This window comes from Lissotriton helveticus, chromosome 4_1, assembly GCF_964261635.1.
Source record: "Lissotriton helveticus chromosome 4_1, aLisHel1.1, whole genome shotgun sequence".
In the NCBI taxonomy this organism is placed as follows: Eukaryota; Metazoa; Chordata; class Amphibia; order Caudata; family Salamandridae; genus Lissotriton; species Lissotriton helveticus.
The window spans coordinates 384,910,661-384,929,206 of NC_136063.1; the positions used below are offsets into that span (position 1 = coordinate 384,910,661).

Below are 18,546 nucleotides of genomic sequence, written 5' to 3' on the forward strand. Positions count from 1 at the left end.
GAACCAAGAACAACTATGGCAGCGCCTGGCCACCCTGGAGGAGCAGCACAGAGTTACAACTGAAGCAGGAGGGCCTGGAAAATCGGAGCCGCCGGAATAACCTCCACATCCGGGGGGTTCCTCTCGGGGCGGAGGGGAAGGACATTAGGACTTACGTGGCGCAGCTTCTGCATAAAGTATGGGAGGACGATGATGCGTCTCCGCCGGCTTTGGATAGGGCTCATCGGGTTGCAGGCCCCACGGGCAAGTCGGGCGTCCTCCCGGACATCCTAACTAGAGTCCATTTATTTACTGAAAAGGAGGCGATACTCAGGGTGGCGCGTGCCAAGCTGGACCTCGTCTATGGAGGACACAAGATACAAATCTTTTAAGATCTTGCGCCCAACACCTTGCGAAGATGTCGGGCTTTCAAACCTGTGACAGACAAGTTGCGAAGCATGGATATCTCCTATGAGTGGGGCCACCCCTTAGCCCTCATTTTTCAGTGGGATTCCAAGCGTCGGGTGGTACTGTCCTATAAAGAAGCGGGGCAACTACTCCACCTCTCATCGACGCCGCCTGCTGGTCCCACGTGTCTCCCGCCACTCACACGGGCGCCTGCCAAACCACCCTGGTCCACAGTGCGCCGTCACAGACGCTCACCGTATCTCGATGACCAATCAACCTCGCAAGCTAAGCAAGATATCATACAACATATCAAGTCCCTGGAAGGGGAACAGTCAGCAGCAAGCTCATGATCTTCGACTCCTTGATGAACTGACCCCCACATATGCAATTGTCTGCAAGTGCTGTTCTTGGAATATGTCCCCGGCCTGTTGGGACCGGTGTTTGTTCTAAGGTGTCATTCCCACCCCAGTTCCCTACCTGCAGTGTTGCTGGTGCTGGAACTCCCATCTGGAAAAAGGTGAATACCATTGCCAACTAGAGACCCCCAGATCTAACACCGGCATATCGCTCTCTGACCATGCCCAGGTTGAACTTCTCTTGCTGGATCCGGCCGTCTGCCCCGCCCACACGCCGCAGTGGCACCTGCTGCCACACATCCTGCGGGATCCAGAGGACGTGGAGAGTATACGGACTGCCAATGACTCTTACTTTGCGAGTAACAATCTCCCCGAAACACCCTTCCCGGTAGTGTGGGATGCCTTTAAGGCTACCATCCGCGGCCATATCACTCCCTGTCGATTGCTGGGGCGCGCGAGGTTCGTCTTTTAGAGTATAATCTCACCAAAGATACTAAACGCTGGGAAAGGCAGAATCAGGAACGCCCCACACTTGCATGTAAGCGACTGCTTGCAAATCTTAGGGGACAACTCTGCTCCCTCTGCACCAATAAGGCTGAGAGAACCCTGTTAGCACTAAAACAACAGCACTTTGAGGGGGGGGACAAGGTGGGCAGACTATTGGCAAAGCGCCTCCGAGCGTACACTGCACAAGCTCACATAGCCAACATTCAGCTCCCTGACGGGGAGAGAGCCACCACAGAAAGGGCCAAGTGTGAGGCTTTTCGGACCTATTACTATGCCCTTTATACGGCGTACAAGCCGTCCCAAGACCGGATCAGTGATCTTCTAGTGCTCCTGGACCCCACTGCATCCCCATCACGCCGAACGGCTGGAGAAACCCCTCACTACGGAGGAACTGGCGGCGGGGCTAAAGGACCTTCCCCTAGGGAAATCACTGGGCCTGGACGGCCTCCCGCTGGTCTTTTATCGTCTGTTCCTGATGCAGCTCCAACCGCACCTCTTGAGGTTGTACAACTCTTTCTCCACCAAGGACGGCCAACGCCCTCCATGGGCATGGCCGAAATAGTTCTTATACCCAAACCGGGGAAAGTCCCTATGATGTGTGCATCCTATCGCCCCATAGCGTTGTTGAATGCAGACCATAAAATATATACTAAGATGCTGGCAAAACGCCTGGATCCCCATATGCCTGGTCTTGTGGAGCTGGACCAGGTTGGCTTCATTCGAGGCCGACAAGGAGCAGACAATGTGCGCAGAATCGCACACCTTGTGGGAAAGGCGCATCACTGGAAGATACCAGCATGCCTTCTATTGCTTGACGCGGAGAAGGCGTTCGAGCGGGTGGACTGGTCATTCCTCAGTGCAGTGCTGCAAAAAATTGGACTAGGTTAGAACAGGATTCCGATTATCATGGCCCCGTATGTCTCCACGCAGGCCAGGGTACGGGTCAATGAACAGTTTACGGACCCCTTCCCCATTTATAGAGGTACGTGGCAGGGTTGCCCCCGGTCTCCTCTGCTGTTCGCCTTAGTTGTAGAACCTCTAGCAGGCAAGCAGCGGATTAGGCAAGCAGCGGATATACATGGCCTTTCCCTCGGAGGACGGCAGAAGAAGGTGGCGCTTTTTGCAGATTACCTCATTCTTACGCCACATATATCTCTCCCAGCGCTCCATTCCCTACTGCAGTCCTTTGAGCGGGTGTCAGGACTCAAAATTAACCACGGAAAGTCATGGGCTCTGAATCTCACAATCCCTGAAGACGAGATACCAGTTCTCAAAGCAATTGCCCCCTATCAATGGGCCGCTAATCATATTCAGTATCTAGGACTACAGTTGACTCGCTCCCTAGACATGTGGACACAAATAAATTAACGGGAATGCAGAAAAACAGTTTTGGAGGATCTGAGGGGATGGAAATCTCTGACTCTTTCCTGGTTGGGTCGTCTCAACGCTATAAAAATGCCGATACTTCCAAAAGTACTGTATTTGTTCCAATGTCTTCCCACCCCTATCCCGCAACATCAGATTCAGAGCCTGCAACGGGATCGCACAAGCTTCATATGGGGCGGGCGTAGACCACGCTTGTCCCACAAAGTCCTCATGCTCCCGCGGGACAGGGGAGGATTGGCATGCCCCAACCTCTTAGAGTACTATTGGGCAGCCCATCTCTGTGTTGTCTCGGAGTGGACAACGACTGTGAGTGATAAGGTTAGGCTGCATATGGATAGGTCTGTAATGGGGCAACCATTTGGGATCTTGTTTGGCTGCACCGGACGGCGTGCTCTCGTAGCGCCTATATCGCAGTACCTACGAAGACGGTGCTGGATGTGTTGATAAAGTGGCCGTATGCAAGGCACTCACGACTTTCCTGTCTCCCCACACCCTCATTGTGGGCAACCCGCTCTTCCTCCCGGCGTTTCATTCCCAGGCCTTTTCAAAATGGCAGAAAGGCGGATGCAGAATGATCAGTGATCTCTATGAAGGAGGCGCGTTCAAAACGTTTGTGTAATGCAGAGAGGAGTTCCAAATACAGGCAGACGCAGGACTCCAATATGCACAGTTGCGACATTGGCGATCTTTGACTGAGAAGCAGCAGGCAGCCACTCGTCGGTTCACCCCCTTTGAGCGCTTTATTCGTTCCTTTGGTGAATCTAAGGGTCTTATCTCCCGGACGTACCAGATTTTGCAGCATCCCCCGCTAGTAACCACCCATCCAGATCAGCGCCAATGGCAGTTGACGTCCCCCACTGAGATCACGCCTGCACAGTGGAGTAGTTTGTGGCTTGATAACCCAAAGGTCTATTGCAGCATATGGCAACAAGAAACTGCGTACAAGCTCATAACGCAGTGGTATTACACGCCCTCTCGTTTCCATAAAATGTTTCCTGCAACCTCTCCATTGTGCTGGAGATGTTCCAATGCGTCTGGAGACTTCATTCACATTTGGTGGGAGTGTCCTCTTCTGACCCTGCTCTGGAAGGAAGTGCTTAGTCACATAAAAGGGCTCCCTCTGCCTGAATCTACAGCCACGATCCTTTTAGGCCTTAAACCCGACAATTTAAAAGCACTCACCCGTAGCGATTGGTACATAGCCCGTCACATGCTTGGAGCTGCCAAGCAACTCATAGCGTTGTATTGTAAGAAATTGAGACCCTCCCAATTGCTGCCTGGGGTGTGCGCCTATGGCATGTAGTGACTATGGAACTTTTTACAGCACGGCTGGAGTCTCTTGACACTCACTCTACCACCGTTTGGAAGGCCCTAGTCACATATCTTTGTAAAGTAGAACATGCACATTACTTCCCCTCAAAACTCAGGACTGTACGCTTATTTGAGGATGCATTAATCCCGGCTGACCCAAACAGATTACTTCCACAGTCACGCTAACTCTGCCCTCAACTCCACGGTACACAATCGCACTCTTGGTCTAGCTAGTATATAGCATTCATTCCTCTGGTCTTTCCACTCCGTTCGCCTGCGCACCTCCTTGCACTGTTGTTACTGTATGACTTCTCTGACGTGGGCATCCTCCTTCCCCCTACTTTCTCTTTTCTGACATTTCTAGGTCTACTCTTCACTGTAACTTTCTTGTAGGTCTCTAGCCTATGCTTCTATGTTTCTCCTTCTAGTATGGTATTAAGTTTGCTTTTCAGGGGTCTTGAATTTGCCCACAATTGCATTTTACTGCTATGCTTCATGTGTCACGCGGCCGGCCCATTTCGGGTTGTAGGCGACATACTGTGTCTCAAATGCTCATCTTAGCCTCCCCCATTCCCCCTGAGGTCCCTTTAGAATTAGGCGGCCGGCCCTGTGTAGGATTGTGGGCTTAACGCTGTGTACATTTAGACCCTTCTGTTGCTCTTTCTATTTAAAAATAAAAACAGATTTACAGAAAAAGAGGCAAGGGATCTATCCTCCAACTATAGGCCTATTAGCCTGATTGACAGCTCAGAAAATGCCTTGCGTAGGATTATACGTGGAAGGCTACAGGACTGGATGATGGATGCAGATTTGCCTACCCCATTGCAAGCTGGGTTTAGGTCGACCATAGCATCATAGATCAGGTGTTTCGCCTTCAGCTTATTTATTTGAAATAAGTAATCTTGGGGGAGGGAAACTTTGTGTTTTTGTGGATCTCTGGTCAGACTTTGACCTGGTACCTAGGGCTTCTCTTTGGACAGTCATAGCCAATTTGGGTGTCCCGAAATACCTCCTCAATATCATTATCAGGTTACATTCCAATAATTTCACCCAGGTTAGATGCGGTCCCATGGTTGCACAAACATTACCTATACCAGTTAAAAGAGGTGTGAGGCAAGGTTGTGTGCTTGCTCCCACCATCTCCTGCTATAATTTAATGATTTGGTATCTCAGCATGGTTTTGGTGACGACGCCTGCTCCTTGCCGGTAGAAATGTCCTGGTCCTCCTCTTTACGGTCAATACGCTTTTAATTTCCAAATCCCCAATGGGGACTCCGAGGCTGTTAGACTAATTTAGAATATTTTGCGAACAGAGAGGCTTGGAGGTCAGTATCGCCAAGACTAAATGTATGGTTTTCAACCCCTGTAAATCTGCTCGCCCCTGTCTCTTGATGGTGTCCCTCTGGAGAGAGCTCATGTATTTGAATATTTAGGGATTACAATCACCAAACATTTTGACTGGATGCCACAATTACTACTCAAGTTGGGTATCTTGAGGTTCCATCATGGTTACCCCTTTTGCCCTATTACCCCCCCCCCCCACCACCACCCACTTCAAATATACAATCTTCAAACACTTTCGGAAATTACTGAAGACTTGGCTTTTCCCTTAAGTGTTCTGCGATGTCCTTTTCGATTATTGCCACAGCTCTGGGATGCCTCTGGGTAGCTACGCACTTAACAAATGCTGTTTTCATTTCATTTCACTGGGTGCCTCTCTTTATGGTGGGGAACTTTGGGGTAACATGGACATTGGAAGCTTGGAAAAAGTTGAACAGGTTTCAGTGCCATCTCACTAGTCTCCTGGCTTGCACCTATCTAATTTCCTTGCGGCTCGATGTGCGTCTTAGACCTCTTTCTAACAGGGTGGGCCTGAGACCATGACTGTATTGGCACAGGTTCTGGGCCACCCTAGCACTGATGCCATATAAACAGGATCTAGAGGATGTTTTGAGGGTGCCCAGGGTTTCCAGAATTCCCTGGTTTAAATATGTTCAATGTCAGTTAAGTGAGATGAGGTGTGGGAACCTTTGACTTACTCCCAAGATAGCACCGGCGATTAAAAAAAGAAAAAAAAAAAAGAAAAGCACTAAAGTATCTTTACTGGCAGTACATTGAGAACTCAACATTGGGTGCTGCTATATTGGGATCCCTCTCTACTGCATTCCTAGTACACAGAGAAAGCTACACTGCAGAAGGACACATTGATGAGATTGAAAAACCTCAAGCCAAAACACTACATGAAATTTGGGTTTGTGACCCCTGTCTCTATGGTCAGTTACGGCCAAATGGTTACATGCAACCAATGTAACTGACAGGAACTGTCCCTTCTGCCCTGAAGCATCTGAAACCATTGTCCATGTACTAATCGTTTTACCTTCATATGTCGGGATTAGAAGAAAATTTATTTTACCACTTTGCCACAATTTGGGGTATAGAAATTCGTGTACTTATAACTGATGTAAGACAACCTATTGTTTTTGCCTTTTCTAGCTTTTTGCTGAACATATGGAGGGTGAGGAAGAAAAGGTTAGCCTCCTGACGATTGTAACCTGAGGATTGTAACACATTTCTTTTAAGCGTTGTATACTATACATGGCTGGTCTGGATTTTAATAATTTTTTTAATGTTATTTTACTCCTGTTTTTTAAAAAAATGTACGCCGATGTTGCTGGAATGTTTTTTGTGATCAAATTTTGGATGGACATGCTACAACAATCTCAGGACGATGATTTATGCTTTTTTACTGTTATGCAATTTGTGCCCACACATCATGAATTGTACAAACCACTATGTACCCTTAAAGTGAGAATCGAATTGTTTTATTCTGGCATGCTTATATCTTTTATTAGTATTGTTTTTAAGGATTGTGCGCTCTATTATGGACTTTTATTCTGAGTAAAGGTTTCTGAGGTCGGTGTAACATCTGGAGTGTAGTGAGATTTTAAGCAAGAACACATTTTTAAAATATTAATCAACACAAGATTTCTGAAAACACTCCATCTTACATTGGAAAGGAATCCTTTATTTTGTCATCCACAATTTCTTTGTACATTGCAGCAGATGTCACTTCTTCCATTGGACACATAATCCCGTATTCCTCACAGCCATTCGCTTGTACCAAGGGATCCGTTTTATGAGGATCGAACATTATATTATTTGGTGTCACAAGCAGTACACCACTAACTGTGCCCTAAAATAAAACAATAACATTAGTTATGACCATTTCACATTGAAAAAGGGAATGAATTCAAAGCTGTGAAATAGTTTGATTTAAAATGAAGAACAAACAGCAAGTTGATTTTGTGTCTCAGAAATATCTTTGGAAGGTCTTTACATTGAGTCACTATGTATGCTTTACTACGTTAATGTAGTTGGCAATCATGCACATTTAAATGGTACGTTTACAAAAGATTATGGCCCTGATCACTGCAAATTTAAAAATAAATATTTCTTCAATTTATAAAATTTCAAATTAAAAGTACAGGTTTGTGAGAAGTTATGTATGGCTATCTGAAGTCAACACATATGTTCTTTATAATGTCACTTTTCAAAAGACTGGATACCAAAAACACTATTGCACCTTTGTAACCTACTATAAAGTCCCCAAATGTTTGCCTTTTCTACAACCTCACTTTGGATCTCCACTGAGGTCCGCATACCTACCTCAGCACTCACATGCTTCCTTAAATCAGCACTCCCATTATCCATGAACAGACCACTGTGCTAAAATGAGGTGGCCACTGTGCTAAAATTAGGTGAGCCAACGCTAGGAAGCACTAATGGTCAGCACTAGTACACTTCAAATGCATACAAAGTGCAATCAGCATCACAATACAACTCTGCAGTCTTCTGCACTGTCTGCCTATGTGCTGGAACCCGTCAAATACATTATAAAACAAGTGAGCGGCTAGGTATACATATTAAGATCATCCTGGTGACATCTTTTAATCCTCTGAAAATGTTTGGTATAGGTTATCTTCTAGAACAAAAATCTGAAATTTGTATGGCAAAGTGTTTCTAAAACTTGTTTTTTCAGGCACGTTCCCATATCTGGGTGTCACTTAAATGGCTATCACTGCATAATAATGGAATTCCGTGGAAGACCTATGTGGAATTGGTCACCTTGGCCCAATTCAGAATAGCTCACTTTCTTTAATCAGTCAGAATGCAAAGCTTCTGTTTCAGTGGTACCAGGGTAGGCTTACTGGCTCTAAAACCAACATAGGGGCTCCCCTAATTGCGATGTGACCGATCACAAAGTCACTCCTGGAAGAACAGGGGCAAATACCAGATTTTTTTTCTCCATTTATGCTGATAATTTATTGAGTGTATTTTCCCACTAGCGGTTTGTTTTGATATAGAACTCGTGTCATTCACTCATTAGAGCCGCTGGAGGATTTAGATTTTTCTTCTTTCTGTTTTTATGTTTGCACACAAGCTAAGAAATTATCAGAATTACTCGGCCGCATTTTAGTTCATATATTTGTGCCCACTGTGTTACTTTGAGACAGAAGCCAGTTGTGCAAATCGGTCATAGTTCTGCTCCAACAGTAACAGTTCAGCACAAACTGCCTGAGAAGGTCCCTTACAATTGGGAAAACATATCGTATGAGATTTGACATAATGTAGAGATAAGGGAAAGAAAGGCTAGACCACCCTTAGAAAAGAGGTCTAAAATGGCTATGCCCATAACGCGAACACATTAACACACATGAGAGAGCACAAGTTTGAAAAAAATGTATAAGTGTACCATATTTACAAGCACGTAGTTAGTTAACATGTACGTTGCACCAGAGTGTTTATATTTAGAAGTGAAATACACAGAGTGTCTTATATTCAGTGGTGAAATGCATAGAATGTTTAAGTAGAGTAACAATAATCATAACTGTGTGAGACTAATGTAGAAATGTTTGGGATGAATATGAAAACCTCATGTTCTCATGTTAAAGGAATCATGTTAGAGTTGAATAGAGCTTTACAAAACCAGTATAATGTGTAGGCCTCATGGCAATTCACAGAAAATCTAGACGTGCTGCTAAAATAATGTGAGACAAGGTTGACGTGGTTCTTCCAAATGTATTATTGAACTTAGGGTTGAAGTATATGCTTTATAGATGTGTTATTTTAGAAACGTATGCTAGTTAAGAATGTTTGCTGTTTAAATCAAGTTAATGTTTTAAGAGTGCAGGGACCTGCTTCATGTAAATCAAGTAGGCCTGAACAGATAATGTCATATCGTTTGAACTACCATGTGCTCGTTAAGGAAGAAGTCGAGAGGTGTCCAGCACAGAGCTTGGAGTGTGTTTTATGACTCAAAGATATGGTGGAGTCTGGAATTTGAGGCCCACTGCAGGACGGACTGTATGCAGGTGCGAGGGTCTTAATCAGCTAGAATGAAAGGGGCTTTGTTCAGTGGCGCTTGGCGCAGGCCTGTAGGAGTTTCCAGGAATTTCAGGGGGTATCAGCGCACTGGAGAAGAAGCCTGGGAACCAAGGTCAACTATAACGAGGGTCTTGAAGAGTACCATCATGGAGTTTACCGCGCAAAGATGTACCACGTGAGGGGCGCCCCGAGGGGCGTTTCTATTGGAAATGTGATTTGGTATTAGGGAAAGAGACCCGGGAGGAGAGCAGAGCAGATGATTTTGGGAGCCTAAGGAAGCGGATGGGTAGGCAGATAGGCTGATCAGGAGAGACCTATTATCCAGAGAAGAGACAAAGAGAAGTGCGTGATCTTCTTAGGAAGTCACCACGGCTGACACCTAGAGGGGTAAAGATCTTGCTAAGTAGGGATGTCACTTAGTATAGTGTAGGGACAGACTAACCTTAATTTTCTTTTCTGTAATGACTTTGAGGTTGCAACTTGTATCCATTTTGGCAACCCTTATGGTTTTCGAGCTTGTACTTATTATTTTGTTTTTCAGACTCAGACTACTCAAGAAGTTCATGTTCATAGTGATACCAATTTATCTTTTGAATCTCATTTTGAGAAGTTTGTATCTTCAGTTATCTTTGACTTTATATTAAATCTTTGAAACTTAAAATTTGGTCAGTGGTCATTTAGAGTGGTGTAAGTTCTTAAATTGATTGATTTATTGTAAGATTACCTTTTACTCAATGACAGGTACCAACGATTCAGTCGACATAGTTTGGGATTTGGTAAGGTAACTAGTAACCAGTAATCCCGCGTTAGCAGTTGGTAGCAGAGTGAGGATGGTTATCTTCTTGAGGAAGGTAATCTAGAGAGGTTAGTTTACCCCAAGGCCCCGAGACGTCGAGAAACGAGCAGCGGAAGAATCGTGTGCCGAAAGGTGCAGACGGTGCGAGAAAAGCAGCAGTATCGGAGAGTGAGTATAAAAAGGGTCATGCGTGAACAGATTGCGGTGTTTTGTGTTGTATTTGTATTGTAATGTCTTGCGGAGTTGAATGCCTGTAGTGTGAATGAGAGAAGGTTGTGAGCGCGCGCAACCTGGTAAGCTGGTTACCTGGTAAACGGGTGAACTGGTGAAATCTTAAGTTCAGGCCAGAGCTTAAGTGGTTTTGGGTGTATCGAACATCCAGGGTAGTTGTCGACCATAGTACGGAGGTCACGAGGTACCATTGACCGCCGTGGATCCAAGATAGGGGGAGTGTAAGAGTGAGTGTATGAGTAACGGACGCTGGTCGAAAGTTACTGTGTGTGAGTAACCTATCGGAGAAGGCGATTGTCTGGAAGTAAACGGAAAGACATTTCGCCAAGTTAAGGTGACAACTACAGAAAGACTGTGGGCGTACAGTCAAGAAAGGTGATCGCTTGGACGGAAGTAATCATTTTTCAGAGTATGAATGGGACGCGTGCATGACCGAGGAGACGAGCTGAGAAAGGAGGGGAACTGCTGCGAAGGGGGACGGGTGACGTCGGCTAGAGCCGCGCTGTGATTGAGCGGTTGGTGTGACGTTAGCTAGAGCCGCGCTCTGGTTGGGCGGCTAGAGTGACGTCGAAGGAAAGTCGCGTACGGATAGGCCAGTTAGTGCGAACGGGGCTGAGATTGGTGGATTGTCATCAGGAAGTAAATAAACGCGGAGAAAGAGCGAAATCATGAAGTGTTTTAAGTGTTTGAAAGGGATTTTTAAACGTAAACGAAGTGAACATTATTACGGGGAAGAGGCTCCGCCGGAGGGTACACCAGCTCATTATATGGCAACGAATGTTGGGCTGCATACGATATTATGGATTGGGGCTTGGAATAAGCTTACGGAAGGGAATGAGGAAATGCAGTTCCCGAGGTACGGGACGTTTAAATTAGAGGTGTTACATCGGCTAAAAGCAACCATGTCCTCATTGAAACCCTCGCCCAGACCAACACAGTTTGAGGCCCTTAATGCATGGATTAGGGCTGCACACGACAGAAATTTGAACAGGCGTCAACAAAGACTGACGCGATCGGTAAGAGCAGTGCGAGATTCTAAATGGGATGAGGAAGCAAAGCGGTGGAGGGTACAGGTTATTGAGGTGGAAAAAATGTATCCGATGAGGGAGGTGGCAGGAGGAGGAGGAAACCTCATGGAAGAAGACGAGGAAAGCGAGCCGGAAGACAATCTGATAAATAGATTGTTAATGGATAGACCACCTCCGAGAGTTGAGGAAATTGAAGATAGAGGGCTCGCAAGGGAAGATGGGAATGCCATAGAGGGGTATACACCACTCCCTATATCGGAATGGACACCTATCAAAGGTGGGGAGACACCTCAACCTAGTACAGTACAGAGTGTAGTGGGAAGGTTTGTGGTGCAGAAAACGCCAGCCACCGAAAGGGTTGAGTCCTTTGGATTGCCAGACGCTCTTCAAGTGCCTGTTACCATAGGACCTATAGTATCGATCTATAACCCAGAGAGAGATAGAGAGGAAGAACAGAGGCAATTGGATAGAGAAAGGATCGAGATGGAAAGGAGGAATAACGTGACAAATGCATAGAAGCAATTGCCAGGTTCGGTAACATGGAACACCCCATTAGATACATCTGTAGGTCCCAACACAGGACAGGGAGGTCTGAGAGGACCGATGGACCTAAGGGGACCACGGCCAAAGTCCTATACAGAATTAAGAGCTGATTTGAGGGAATGGGATGGGTCCGCAGTAACCCCGAGTAATAGGTCGAGAACGGAACCAGAATGGGAAAGCAGAGGTAACGGGACTGTATCTCATTGTGGGGCCAGCGAAAGCAGTCAGGGGCGGGAAGGCAGAAGTCCCGAGAATAGAGGGGATGCATGTCCTACAAATCAGAGAGAACAGCAGGAACAGAATACGAGGAGTATGGAGTGTGAGGAGGTGTCTCGCCTCACGCAAACAGAGGGAGACCAAAGAACGCAAGAGTACAGAGATAGGTTTAGGTGCACTCATCACTCACACGCACCTGGGGAAAATGTACAGCACTGGCAAAGAGGGAACAGTGAAAGGTCATGTCATACATCGAGTGATCGGAGGTCACAGATGCATGAGGAAGAAAGAGGGAGTAATGGAACATCTTGCCCTGCATCCCGTGAAACTAGCCAGGATGGGGAGAGAGAGGCTAGGAGGCATGAAGGAGTGTTTCACCACCCACCCCGAGAAGATGGAAAGGCATGGGACCTAGAGAGATGGGAACAGGGGAGGACTCCCTATAACTCACCAGTACCTAAACGTAGATCTCGGAGCTGGGATGGGAGAGATGCGGATGGAGGAGCTAAATTTAGTGTGTTGAAAGCTGAAATTAAGGCAAAAAGGCTTGATGTTACTAGTTTAAAATCAGATGTTGATGAGATAATAGATGGAACATTGCCTTTGGAAAGGATAGAATTGTATGAACAGGATGAGTTATTGTTCATGGCAAAGGATATTACTAGGAAAGCTAGAGCGTTTCATGAGAAACTGACTGATTTGGCAGATAGGTATGCCGTGGATTTATCTAGGACAAGGGCATTGCAGAGTAACCACAGATTACAGTACGCAGACCAGGATCTAGATGAGAAGAGAACTACTGGATTAAAAACACACATAAGAGAGCTGGTATCAGGGATAAGAGTGTGGAGAGAATTGGACAAATGGGAAGAAAGGTGGTCGAAAAAGGGTACAGTTAGACGAAGTGCAAATGTGATAACCCCTGAGGGAAGGGTAATGCAGATGGAGGCATTCCGTTTGCGAGAAATATCAAATGGAAATTATGTACATGTGCCCTGGAGTAGAGGAGACTTAGCTGCATTTACCAACTCATTTCCGAAGTTGAGGGACAATCCAGTAGAGTGGTATAAACAGGTAGAGAGGTTTGTCAAAATCTCGAAAGTACTGTGGATTGATTTGAACACGTTGTTTGACATCGTGGTCCCATCTGATTTGTGGACCCCGTGCAAGACTAGTGTTGAATGGCCAAATACTGAACCAGTGAGGGATGTTCGGACTAATGGACCGTCCGAGATTGTCATGCGAAAATATGAAAGGGTAATAGCATGGCTGAAAGATAAGGTACCACCACAGGATATAGATTGGGTGAAAATAGACCGAACAAGGCAGGAACCCAAGGAGACAGTTCACGAGTTTTATGAAAGATTATTGAAAACATTCAAGCAATACAGTGGACTAGATGTAATGGATCCCAAAGATATAGGGCAGTTTGTGTCAAAGTTTGTCTTGGGGTTGAGACCTGATATTTGTTTGATGATACAGCAACATTTAATCTGTTGGCAGAACAAACCACTAGATGAGATTTTACGTTATGCGAGGTACTGTAGTGACGAGATAGATTCTAAAGCCAAGAATCTAAAGGAGAAATTGATGGTGGTGCAAATGCAGTCCGCTGGGAAGGGTGGCCAGCAGAAGCAGGGGATGGGACGAAAACCAAACGGTCAGAACAAAGATAATGAAGAAGGGCAGAGACCTAGGATAGACTTTGCCACTTTAAAGAAAACGACAAAGTGCCATCAGTGTCACCAGGTGGGGCATTGGCGACGCGAGTGTCCCTTTAACCCTGAAAATGGAGAGCTAGAAGTAGAAGAGCAGGTTCAAGAAGTCCCGACTCCAAAGGTGACAGTTCCAGGAGGCAAGGTGGCCAAAGGGGGGACTTCGGCCCCACGGGCCCAGTTCCCACAGCCACCGAAGGTAGCGACAGGGAATAAGGTCTTTAAGCAGATGCCTCTCTTCATCGAGGAAGAAAAGTGTTACTACATTGATCCATTGACAGGACAACGTGTGAGCAGTGAAGAGGACTGTACCCTCGGGGCAGTCCTAGAAGTGGATCAAAGAGGGCCATTTGTTGAGGCAGAGGTGGCAGGGTGTCCCACTACGTTCTTGGTGGATACTGGGGCTACTCGATCAACACTGAGATCGGCGGTGGTTCCAGACTTGCCGATGTCAGGGGAAACAATTCAGGTGGTAGGAGTCGCGAACAAAAGAATGACTAGTCCCTTGACAGAACCAGTGTCTGTGAAAATAGGAAATCATATGAACGAACATCAGTTTGTGGTTTGTGACTCGAGTCCGGTATGTCTGTTAGGAAGGGATTTGTTGTGCAAATTGAACTGCACCATATACTGCACCCCGCAAGGAGTGGAGGTACAGACTACCGACGATGATGCTACCTTTAAGGTGGCCAATTCAAAATCCTGTGTAGAACTATATCCTACTCTGACTGTAGAAGATCTTCCCCAAGATTTAAGAGATGCAGTGGCGTCAGAGGTATGGGATTTCACAGGAGAAGATATAGGATTGATTAAAGGGGTAGAACCGGTAAAAATTCTGGTAAAACCAAATGTTGAGTTTCCAAGAACGCCTCAATACAAATTGTCCCAGGAAACTATTGCGGGGATAAAACCTGTGATCGAGTCAATGATACAACAGGGAATACTGAAAGAAATCGTGGGTAGTCCTTGTAACTCCCCGATTATGGGTTTGCAGAAACCTAGCGGGAAATTCAGGATAGTGCAGGATTTACGAAAAATTAACAACATAGTCGTTTCATGTTGTCCCGTGGTACCGAATCCTTCAGTGATACTGTTTCAAATACCATGTCAAGCAGAATGGTTCACAGTGATAGACCTTTGCCAGGCTTTCTTTTCCATCCCATTGGATGAAGAGAGCAGATATCTTTTTGCTTTTAAAATGGAAGATCGCGTTTTAACATGGTGTCGAATCCTACAAGGATTCACAGACAGTCCATCCATCTTCAACCAGTTGTTGAAGAAGAATCTCGAAAATCTAGTACTGCCGCAGAATTCGGTTCTGGTACAGTACACTACTTGTTGCGTCAGAGACAGAGGAAGCTTGTAAAGCAGATTCAATTGCCTTACTGAACCATTTAGCCGAAAATGGACATAAGGTATCTCCGAGCAAGTTGCAGTATTGTCTGACAGAAGTACAGTATTTAGGGCACCGGTTAGAAAAAGGGAAACGTAAGGTGTCACCAGAGAGGATTGAGGCGATAATGAAGATGAATGCGCCTACAACACAGAGGGAAGTTAGAATGTTCCTAGGAATGGTGGGTTACTGCCGACAGTGGATAGTTAACTTTTCACTGAAAGCAAAGCCCTTACAGAAACTGACGCACAAGGAGGTGAGTGATCCGGTACCATGGGACGAAGAATGCTTGGTGGCGTTCTTGCAGCTGAGGGACTATTTATGTCGTGCTCCGGCTCTGGGAATGCCCGATTACGAGAAATCATTTTCACTCTATTGCTGTGAGAGAGAGGGATGTGCTTTGTCAGTCTTGGCACAGACCCACGGAAATAACCCGTAGACCAGTTGCATATTTTTCGGCTACATTAGATCCAGTAGCCGCAGCGTTGCCCGGATGTCTCAAATCCGTTGCTGCAACGGGTGTCAGCATTGAAAGGAGCGAGAGTATTGTGATGGGACATCCAGTGGTGGTGTATGTACCACATTCAGTTGAATTGCTAATGACCAGGACGAAGACGCAGCATCTGACCAATAGTAGGCTCACGCGCTACGAGCAAGTTATCCTTGCTGCGGAGAACGTGACTCTTAGGAGATGCTCTGTCTTGAATCCTGCTACTTTGATGCCATTACCTACTGTAATAGAAGGCGAAGGATGTGAAGACCACGATTGCCTTGATGTGACTGAACTATGCACGAAACCCAGACCAGATATTGTGGATGAGCCGTTGTCTGACCCCGATGAAATTTATTTTGTTGATGGCTAATGTTTAAGAGACGATACTGGTCGATTGAGAGCAGCTTATGCTGTTTGTACCATTACTGGAGTTGTGGAAGCCGCTTGCCTGGAAGGAGTACATTCCGCACAGGTAGCAGAAATCATTGCCCTAACTCGTGCCTGCATAGCAGGAAACGGAAAGAGAGTCACCATATACACTGACAGCCAATATGGTTTCGGTGTGGTTCATGATTTCGGGCAGTTGTGGTCTCAGAGAGGTTACATGACCTCCTCTGGTTCGCCCATTCGAAACGGAGAATTTGTGAGGTTGTTGTTAGAAGCATTACAAGGTCCAGTTGACATCGCAATAGTAAAGTGTGTAGCACATACTAAAAATACAGATTTTGTGTCACAAGGCAACAGATACGCTGATGAAGTCGCACGCTATTGTGCGGAACAAAATTATTCTTTCTCAAAGGTGGAAATAGAAGGTGCAGAAGAAAAGACTGAATTAAGCATGATGTTAGAAACTGTAGACACTTGGGAGGATTTAAGAATAATGCAGGAGAACGCACCTGAAACAGAGAAAAAGGCATGGGAAATAGCAGGTTGTGTGCGAAGCGAAATGGATTTTTGGGTTTCAGCAGATGGGAGGGCTGTGTTACCTGAAGAATTAGCTAATCCCATGGCGAGAGAAATACATGGTCCAGTACATCTAGGAAGGGATGCTACGATGAGAGTGTTTAGGCAAACTTGGTATTGCCCTAAATTTAGAATAGCAGCAGAATCAGTATGTAAGCGATGTGTTACCTGCCAACAACTGAACGTAGGTAAACGAACACCAGTCACACTGAGTCACATTGGGAGGTCGGGGGGGCCTTTCAATAGAATGCAACTAGATTTCATCGAAATGCCAAGAGTTAATCGCCTTCGGTATGTGTTGGTGATTGTATGCGTATTTTCCAGATGGGTTGAAGCGTACCCTACACGTAGGTGCGATACACTCACAGTGGCTAAATTGTTGCTCAGGGAGTTGATACCGCGCTTCGGGGTGCCTGCCTCTTTGGAATCTGACAGAGGAAAACATTTTAACAGCGAAATAGTGAAGATGTTGTGCTCCACACTGAATATCGATCAAAAGCTGCATTGTAGTTATCGACCAGAAGCTTCAGGAATTGTGGAACAAGTGAATGGCACATTGAAGAATAGATTGGCTAAAGTAGTGGCATCCACATCTTTGAGTTGGCCAGATGCTCTTCCTTTAGTGCTCATGAGCATGCGCAGCACACCTGACAGGAGTACAGGTCTCTCTCCCCACGAGATCCTGATGGGGAGGGCCATGAGACTTCCCACAGTTCCAACTACTGCCCTATTGAATATTACAGATGATCTGATCTTGGATTATTGTAAAGGACTGTCTGACGCCATCCATTCTGTGTCCCTTCAGGTGCATGCGGCTGAAGTTCCAGCATCGAGGAACCTGTGCCATGACCTGAACCCAGGGGACTGGGTGTTGGTTAAAAAACACGTCCGGAAGAACTGCCTAGATGTTCGCTGGCGTGGGCCCTTTCAGGTAATCCTGATAACGAACACCGCGGTGAAGTGCGGGGGGCTGACAAATTGGATCCATGCATCCCATACTCAAAGAGTTCCAGCACCTCTAGAAGGAACAGCTCCTATCCCAGACGAAAGCCCGGAAGTGGAAGAAGGGTCGCAAGAAGGGATTGCAGCAGCTGAGGGGGTGTCGGAAGAAGTTGGGAACGCAACGGATTCAGAAGAAGAGCGAAGGCAGGACGGCAGTGAGACGGAAGACGCAACTGAAGGAGAGAGCAGAAGTGAATACGACTCAGACTCAGATCCGTATCAGAGCGACCAAGAACCAAGTGAGAGGACAAGGAATAGGAGAATAACGCTTGGAGCTGCCACTTGGCCAGCAAGGAGAAGAAGGCTAAGTTTGAGGTCGGCCCAGGAAGAAACGCTTGCTCCTATATCCGAAGACTCAGATCCAGAAGAAGATATCCAGGATCAAGCCGAGGAGGGCCTTAGAAGATCAAGGAGGGTGCGAGTGCCTAGCAGAAGATACTCTACTCCCGACTGGACCTACCTCGTTGCAGATGTCTGGGGGGCACAGAACCGGGAGGATCCGGGAAGTGGACCTGGTCAGAACTAACCCGATCATCACAGTGCAAATAAGGTTTCTACTGCCAGGAGCGGAGACCGAAAGGTTGCTGACACTCAACATCGTTCATCCTCCTCTCCTGAGCGGAATAAGAAAATTGATTTTAGAGACAGTTGAGTTTCCAGTTTGCTGTTCACGATATCCAATATTGGAGGGAACTCTTCTTCGTTTGGAAATGCTTGAGCGAGTAGTAGAAATTCTAGGAGCGCTCATAGTTGTGGATTAATACCATATTGCGAATGTCTTCAAGGGGGCGCAGAACTGGAAAGGTGAAGAAAGTGATCCTAATTAGAACTGAC

General features: G+C 46.2%; 1 protein-coding gene across 5 annotated transcripts in view; it reads right to left on the reverse strand.

Annotated features, from left to right (window-relative positions):
• The window catches only part of OXR1 (oxidation resistance 1), a 1,544,927-nt gene that overhangs the window by 483,115 nt on the left and 1,043,266 nt on the right, over positions 1-18,546 (reverse strand). For all 5 annotated transcript variants that reach the window (XM_078686888.1, XM_078686887.1, XM_078686886.1 and 2 more), the window contains one exon: positions 6,956-7,140. In XM_078686888.1, the coding sequence (XP_078543014.1) occupies positions 6,956-7,140 (185 nt within the window). The remainder of the gene's footprint in view (positions 1-6,955; positions 7,141-18,546) is intronic.